The sequence below is a fragment of the Dipodomys ordii genome, unplaced genomic scaffold (assembly GCF_000151885.1).
Source record: "Dipodomys ordii isolate 6190 unplaced genomic scaffold, Dord_2.0 Scaffold259, whole genome shotgun sequence".
Lineage (NCBI taxonomy): Eukaryota > Metazoa > Chordata > Mammalia > Rodentia > Heteromyidae > Dipodomys > Dipodomys ordii.
Window position 1 is genome coordinate 616,698 of NW_012267475.1, and position 8,931 is coordinate 625,628.

The 8,931-nt window shown below is 36.7% G+C and overlaps 1 protein-coding gene across 1 annotated transcript in view; it reads left to right on the top strand.

The window, feature by feature from the left end:
* Positions 1-8,931, top strand: part of Parg (poly (ADP-ribose) glycohydrolase) — a 115,829-nt gene that overhangs the window by 4,666 nt on the left and 102,232 nt on the right. Inside the window, exons 2-4 of the mRNA XM_013036193.1 lie at positions 2,329-2,395; positions 3,159-4,109; positions 4,955-5,138. Of these exons, the coding sequence (XP_012891647.1) occupies positions 2,329-2,395; positions 3,159-4,109; positions 4,955-5,138 (1,202 nt within the window). The remainder of the gene's footprint in view (positions 1-2,328; positions 2,396-3,158; positions 4,110-4,954; positions 5,139-8,931) is intronic.

Here is an 8,931-nt window from a genome sequence, read left to right on the forward strand (position 1 = left end):
CAGCTATTTTCTTTTTGCTTATGTGGTGCTGAGGAATCGAACCCAGGGCCTCATGCATGCAAGGCAAGCGCTCTACCACTGAGCCACCTTCCCAGCCCTGGCTGAACATTTCTAATCTGAAACTGAAATGTTCCAGAATTAGTGGTGGGACTCAAAAAATGTCTGATTTTAGGGCATTTTTCATACTCATAACCTGAGTAATGAAATTAAATAGAAAAGTTGGAACTGTAGGAAAAAAGCCTCTAAATCAAATAGTTCATCCTTTTATCTACTGATGAGTGATGCTAGGTTTTTTGGTTGTTGTTGAAACCTAATCCACTGCAGAAATATGAAATGAAAATTATTGCAGTGATGTTTAACAAGAAATATCAACTTTATAGTTTTGTTTTTCTGATAGAAACCATTTAAAGAATACTAGTCCAAAAGATTTTTACTAGTTGGGACTACTCTATAGATGACACATTTTAATTAGATGGCAGTTGAATACTTTGTGGAAGATATAAATTATATGGTATTCACTAATTGGATATATGTCTTCCCAATTTGAAATGTATTTTATTTCTGCTATTATTTCAGTGATAAACTATTTCCTTGTTTCAGCCTATGTCTATTTTGGTGTTTGAGGGAATAATAGCACAGTAAGAAGATCTATAACATAGGTATATAAATTCTTATATTGCAATTAGAGAGTGGTTGAGATTGTGTTTTATATAAAGTTATTTGACTTGTGTTTTATATAAAGTTATTTGACTTTGTAGCCAGGGACTGGTACCTTATGCCTATAATCCTAGCCACTTAGGAGGATGAGATCTAAGGATTGCAATTTGAAGCCAGCCCAAGCAGAAAAGTTTATGAGACTCTTTAGTTAACCAGTGAAAGTCTGGAAGTGGAGCTGTGGCTTGAGTGGTACAACACTAGCATTGAGTATAAAATTCACAGAGGAGTGCTCAAATACTAATACCAAGAAAAAAAAAAGACCTCCTCTTCTATTCTTGAGCTAATCAGCTCTACTTTCGATACTGTCTGCTAGTTGTTTCTACTTATTTTAAGCTTAAGGCTCACTGTCCCCAATCATCATGAAGTATGCAAAGGATCTTCTCAGTTTTTCTATTCTTAATAGGACTCATTTTAGTCCTTGTCCTGTAATTCTTCAATGAAATTGAGTTTCAAAATTGCAGTTCTTCTTATTTCTAGAATGCTTCCAGATTCTGGCCTAGTAGGTCTGGAATATGACCTGGCAATCCATTTATTGCTAGCTTCTTGATGACCTGGATAATTTGGGACCTACTGAAAGAAAAAAAGGGGAAAGAAAAAACAAGTAACTTTCTCTGTCTTCTTGCTTATTTGTTTGTCTTTCAGACTTTCATGCATGGCTGTAACTTCCTAGATTTGCATTCTGTGATTGTGAATCTGAGTATGACTTTAAGCATCATTCAAAATCTTCTGTGACCAAGCTAGCCTTTGAATCATAGTTGCTCTTGCTTTCTTCCTAAGTTTTTATACTTCTCTGCCATTATTTCCTTTGCTTGGGATTTTCTTCTTACATGTCTGTACATGTATTCTTCAAGGCATAATTCAAGCACTATCTCAGGAAATCTTACTATTTATTCTCATTTCCTAAAGTAGTCTTTTTTCCTGGGAATATCTTAATTCCTTGTCAGGATCTTTTTTAATATTAATAGTAATTAACCTTTACTGAGCATATACCATACAGTGTCCTATATAGCTTATTAATTTAATCTGTCACTTCAGTTCCATGAAGAAAAAATATTTTAATTTGAATGTTTTACAGGTAAAGAATCAGATAAAAAGAGAAATATCACCTTCAAAAGTTACACAGGAAGCCTGTGAGATAGCCAGGATTTAATTGCAGGTGCTCTGACTCCACAGTGTTTACTGTTACACATTTGTCCATACCTAACCTTTTAGGGGCTGGCCACTTTCTGTGTGTGCCATATATATTAGTATATTTGTTCCTATCTTTTTTTTTTTTTTTGTCAGTTGTGGGGCTTGAACTCTGGGCCTGGGTGCTGCCCTTCAGAGCTTCAGCCCAAGACTAGCGTTCTACCACTTGAGCCACACCGCCACTTCCAGCCTTTTCTTTTTATGTGGTGCTGAGGAATTGAACCCAGGGCCTCATGTAAGCAAGGCAAGCACTCTACCATTGAGCCACCTTCCCAGCCCCCTGTTCCTATCTTGATATTTGAGAGTATAGGGGATAATTAGCCTTTATTTAACCTACAGAACCCAGCAAAATACTTTATGTTCTATATGTTTTCTGTGTGAAAGAATGTATGAATATATACTTACTTAGTTTTTGTATTACAGTTTTTAGACAAAAGACTATTACCAGTTGGATGGACACTACAGGAATCAAGACAACTGAATCAGAAAGGTATGAATAGGTATTTTTTTTCCTTTTGCATTTCTTCATCTATGTTCTTTCAATTTAAATATTTTATTTTAGATTCTTGTGTATATGGAGACTCACCTTTATATTTATGATCTAGAGGTGAAAGAGTCCCTAATTTTTTTTTTTTTGGGTCCTGTCATGGGGCCTGAACTCTGGGCCTAGGCACTATCCCTCAGCTCTTCAGCTCAAGGCTAGTGCTCTACCACTTGAGCCACAGTGCCACTTCCGGCTTTTGTTTTCTTTTTGTTTATGTGGTGCTGAGGAATTGAACCCAGGGCCTCAGGCATGCAAGGCAAACACTCTGCCACTGAGCCACCTTCCCAGCCCCAAGAGTCCCTAACTTTAAGATAATAGTGAACCATATTGTTATTGTTATAGACACAAAGCACATAAATTACTGCCTGCTGGATTAACTGCAGCTGTAAAGGTATGAGGAAGTAAAGGTATGAGTGGTAGCTAGCATGGAGAAGAAACATAGAGTTGAGTTAACCTTTTGACCTTGAGGAAAGACAGTAAAAGGAGGGAGGGGAGTGAAGTTTAAGGTTTTGAAGGAAAGATACTTGGCAGGCACACAGCTGGGAAGGGTAGTACTGGCACTTGTACAAAGACACAGAGTAACGAAAGAGTGTACTATGCTCAGGTAACCATAGGGAATGCTGTATTGCTGTCACATTGTTGGAGTTTGGTTGAATACGTTACTTTTTTGTACCATAAGTTGGTTTTGGCTGTTTCTGTTCTCTTGTAGTTTGCATAGTAAAGAAAACAACAATACAATAATAGAATCCATGATGAGTTCTGTACAAAAAGATAACTTCTACCAACATAACGTGGAAAAATTAGAGAATGTTTCTCAGATAAGTGTTGATAAATCACCAACTGAAAAAAGTACACAATATTTGAACCAGCAACAGACCACAGCTATGTGTAAGTGGCAAAATGAAGGGAAACAGACAGAAGGGAAATGTGAACCTCTGCCAGCAACTCTGGTTCCAGAGCAGTTTAGTAATGCTAATGTTGATGAGTTGCCACAAACTGATGACCACAGTGACACAGATAGTGAAGAAAATAGAGATAATCAACAGTTTCTAGCACCTGTAAAGCTTGCAAATGCCAAGCAGATGACAGAAGATGGTCAGGCCAGAAGCCATCCTGTGGAAGACTCTGTAGGCTGTTGTCAGCAGGAGGAAATAGATGTGGTACCAGAGAGTCCATTGTCAGATGTTGGCTCTGAGGACATTGGAAATGAACTAAAAAATGACAGCAAGTTAAGTAGACAAGAAAACAGCATAGCAAATTCTCCTGCTTTTGAGAAGGAAAGTGAACCCGAGTCACCTATGGATGTAGATAATTCCAAAAACAGTTGTCAAGACTCAGAAGCAGATGAAGAGGCAAGTCCAGGTTTTGATGAGCAAGAAGATGGTAGTTCCTTCCAAATAACAAATAAACATTCAAGGTGCCAAGCAAGAGAAGCTGACATTGAACTTAGAAAACGGTTCTCTACTAAAGGAGGTGAAATTAAATTGCATTTTCAATTTGAAGGCGGAGAAAGTCGCTCTGGGATGAGTGACTTAAATGTCAGGCCACCTGGAAGTACCTCTAGCCTTAATGTAGAATGCAGAAATTCCAAGCATCATGGAAAGAAAGATTCTAAAATCACAGACCATTTCATGAGAGTACCCAAAGCAGACGATAGAAGGTAATTATTTTCCTTCAGGTGTATCTCCCCAATAACATACTTTAAAATTTTATAAGGTGATTTAAACCCATTTATAATTGAAGAAAGAACTACTTACGTTTCTTATTAACTGTTTATGCTAAATTTAAATAAACTGTCATTTAAACTCTCATAAAGGCCAGAAATAATAATAAGAAATAAGACATTGGCAATCAGAGTTTTAGATTTATGAACTTTCATCTGGAGTTTATGGAAATTGTTAAAACATGAAAATAATCAGATTGGTAACAGCTACTGTATTTTCCAGACCATTGTATATTTTGCTTTCTTTAATACTTTGATAGGCATGTAGATGGGGTATTAGACTTTCTTTATAAATGAGAAAATAGATTTAGGTTGAGAAATTCACTGAAATCCTGTAACTTATGGGAAGTATTACTGGGATTTAACCCCATGTGTATCTAATTAGAAACCTTATATTTTTGCCATTACCCAATACAGAATCTTAAAGCTCAGTCAATAATTTCTAAGCTCTCATTTTCTAGTATGTGATACTAAGTTCACTTAATTGAAAACTCTTGTGTAAAGATCCAGTAGGTAGTTTATACTGTGAACCATGATTCATTTGTTTTCAAGATGACTTACATATGTTTCGAAATTCCTTCTACACACACACTATTGAAAATAAGCACCTGGTTTTAATATGAGCTCTGTAAGTTTTCTTATTGATTACAAATAGAAAACAAATTGAAGTGAGAGCAAACTTGCTTACTTAAAAAAATAATATTCTGGGTAAGCTTCATATTTGTGTATTTAAGGAAACCAAAATGAATAATTTGTCTAAATGCGTTTATTCTCAACCTTAGAAAAGAACAATGTGAAATCAAACATCAAAGAGCAGAAAGGAAGATCCCTAAATACGTTCCACCTCACCTTTCTCCAGATAAGAAGTGGCTTGGAACACCTATTGAGGAGATGAGGAAGATGCCTCAGTGTGGGTCCCGGCTCCCTCTCTTGAGACCTTCTGCCAGTCACACAGTAACTATTCGAGTGAGTATCACCTCTTGAGAAGTCTGGAAGTCCTGATATATTGTGATAGTTAGTGATGTGAAAAAAACCAGGGCCTACAAAGTTCTCCTGAATCTGAAATCTTTAGAATGGAGAGAGAGGTTTCAGTGAACTTAATATAGCATTTAACAAGGTCAATCATTGTCAGCTGATGATCAAATTGAATTTTCAGTATTTTTAAGAACCTTGAGTCTTGTTTGTTTTATCTTTGGTGGTGCTGGGTTTTAATTCAGGGCCTTGCACTGAGGTGCATGATATATAGTAGTTACTTTACCACAGGGCCACGCCTCTAACTCTCCTTCTTTTGCATTGGTTATTTTGGAGAAAGGGTCTTTTCTTCCTGTCCAGGTACATTCCTGGACTATAGTCCATTTTTAGGTTTCCCTTAGTGGCTGGCATGTACCACCACACCCAGCATCTTTCCATTGAGAGGGATTCTAATAGACTTTGCTGCTCTGGTGCTCATGTAGCTTTGCATGACAGGCATGCATTACTTAGTTCAGCTATAAACAGAAAAGTCTCATGATCATTTCTGCCTGGGCTGGCCTCAAACCACAGTCTTCTCCTCTGCCTCCCAAGTAGGTAGGATTTATAAATGTGAACCAGTAGTGCTTGGCTCACTGGTTTCTCTCTCTCTCTCCCTCTCTATCCCTCTCTCTCCCTCTCTCCCCTCTCTCCCTCTTTCCTTCTTTCCCTCTCTCCCTCTCGCTTGCGCTCTCTCTCTTTCTTTCTGTCTGTCTGTCATGAAGCTTGAACTTGGGGCTTGGGTGCTATCCCTGAGCTCTTTTGCTCAAGGCTAGCACTTTGAGCCATAGCTCTCTTCTGGTTTTCTGGTGGTTAATTGGAGATAAGAATCTCATTTTCCTGCCTGAGCTGGCTTTGAACTGCAACCCTCAGATCTTAGCCTCCTGATCCTTAGCTAGGATATAGGTGAGAGCCACCAGCACCCATCTGTTTCTGTTTTTTTTTTTTAGTTCACTTGGCAAGCTGGCAATAGTTATTGGCGATCCACTACTTGTTAGATATTATATTGATTCCTAAAATTCAAAACTATTTATGGTTTTATACATTGGCCAGCTTTGGCCTCTTTTCTAAGAAAAAATATGTCTCTATCACTATGGATCTCAGCCTGTCTAAAATCAATCTCATGTTTTAACAACTGTACTAAGATACTTATAAAGATAACCATTTTAACCATTTTAAGTATATAATTCAGTGACATAATTCAGTATTGTAATTATTTAACCACTTTTCATATTTTCAGACAAATTCTGTATTAAGCAATAAAACTTATTCCCTACTTTTCCCTAGCTCTTAGTTAACTTTATTTTTCTTATTCTTCTTGTGTTCTAGTGCTTGCATTCAGCATTCAGGGCCTTGTACTCTTTTTTACTTTTTTACTCTATCTACTAGAGTCATCTCCACTTCTGGTCTTTTGCTGGTTAATTGGAGATAATCATTTCATCATCCTCCCTGCCTGGGCTAGCTTTGAAAAATGGTCCATAGTCAAATATGGCTGAGTCACTAACTTTGTTTAAAGTATTTTTACTCTCACCAATGGTAAAATTGTCCCATGTTATTTAAGGAAATTGAATAGTAAGTAGTTGACTCCACACAAAAGGAAACATTTACTTAAGAAAAAGATTTGTGTGTATTTGTGTTTGTGATAATAAACAAATGTACATTTGTGTTATCAAGCAATTTCCGATTGCCTTACATTTCTAAAACTAAATATTGGTTTTATTACATGAAATTCTATAACTATTAATATCTGACATCTTAGATAACTAGGCACTGTATATAAAAGTCATGGTTATATATATATATATATCATAGTCGGGAAAAATAACCTAGAAGAAAATACAGTAGGCAAGAAGACAGACTTTAGTTTTGTTGTGGTTCTTGAGAAATGAGATGAATAACTGTTAAATAATTGATATATTCCCTCTATGGCTGGATTAGGGTAATGGTTACATAGTTCACTAAATTACCTAAATATCACCAAATAGACTACTTTGTAGGTGAATTTACAATACTCAATGAAGGTTTGATTGGAGTTTTTTTTTAATAACAAAAAAAACATAAAATATTTTAACTGTTGGGCACTGACTGAAAAGGAGAGAAGGGAGAGGATTCCAGTATTCCTTTCAAAGGCCTACCCCTGTAGCCTACTTCCTTCCACAGGGTCTTCCACCTCCCAAGAGCTTCATAGGTGGATACCAAATTTTAAAGGACACTCTAGATCCAAGCTAGATTTCCAAAGTTTATGCCCATCTTACAATGTAAATATATCTAGTCCATCTTTAAGAATCTCTATAGTTCTTCTTCTTCTTTTTTTTTTTTTTGGTGTTAGTACTGGGACTTGAACTCAAGGCCTTGTACCCTTGCTTGATTTTTTTTTTTTAATTCACTGCTGGTGGCACTTTGCCACTTGAGCCACAGGTCCAGTTCCCACATAGCCTTAGTAGTTCCAAAATCCAAGTTGTTCAAAATCCAAGTCCAGCATCTCGGAACTCAGGACAAACTGAGCTGAGACTCCCTATAAAACTTAAAAGAACAAGTTATAGACAGGTACCAGTAGTTGATGCCTATCTATAATTCTAGCTACTCAGGAGGCTGAGATCTAGCTGATTGCAGTTAGTGGCCATCCTGGGCAAAAAAAGTCTATGAGACTCCATCTCTGAAATAATTCTGTTGCCACAACCTGAAGGAAACCTTTCCAACTCACCAGATAAAATAAATTTCTAGAACAAGTTCTCATAATACCATGAACTCCTCACTCATCGAATGTTATAGTTTTTATATGTTTTATGTGATGATTCTCTGCAGTGTAGTGGTGACATGTTGTGAAAGGGATAAACCTTACAAACATCTTCATTGAAGAGCCAAATACAATGCCTACATATTGTGTGATTCCATTTTTATTAAATGTCCGGAATGATCAAAGTCAAAAGCTTTTATAATTTAAAATGCCTTTCCTCAGAGATCTACTTAACGGAGGTTGGGACAAATAGGGAGAAAATGATGGAATGTGTGATCAAGATGCTTTGAATTCAAACCTCTTTATACAACTACTTAATGTTTTACTTAATACTACTATAATAGCTGAGTTTATATACAAACACATTTATGTGTACTTATGCATATATATGCATGTACATATGTATGTAAAAGGTTCTGTCTTAAATATTCCAAATACAAAATTTAATTGGTACTTATCTTCAAAAACTTTAGACCTAATGAGGAAAGGAGAAATAAGTGTATGTTAGTATGATAATGATAACACAATGAAATGAAACTGCTTGGAAGAGATAAGAAGACATAGCATATAGCGAGGCATTTAGGAATGAAAGTGAATTTATTGTTGTTAAGGATGTAAGACTTCCAGCATGTCTAGTGTGTAGGTAATGTTTTAAGAGGGTTAGTATAGTTACCTTGATTCTGTGTCCAGTGAAAGATTTCAGGTATAACTGGAACTGTAGTAAAAGGAATAGTTTATTAGAAAAGAAACATACTTTCAGAAGTAAAAGTGAGTTATCTCAGAAGTAGAAATCTAGAGGGACCCCTAGTTCCACCCCTAGCTCCGGCACTTAGTGAGTGTATCAAGTCCCTCCCCAAGCCCAGTCCAAAGGGAGTTACTGACATGAAAGTTGTACAAGATTTAGAAGTTTCAAGAATCACTTTGAGCCGGGCGCTGGTGGCTCACGCCTGTAATCCTAGCTACTCAGGAGGCTGAGATCTGAGGATCGCGGTTCAAAGCCAGCCCGGGCAGGAG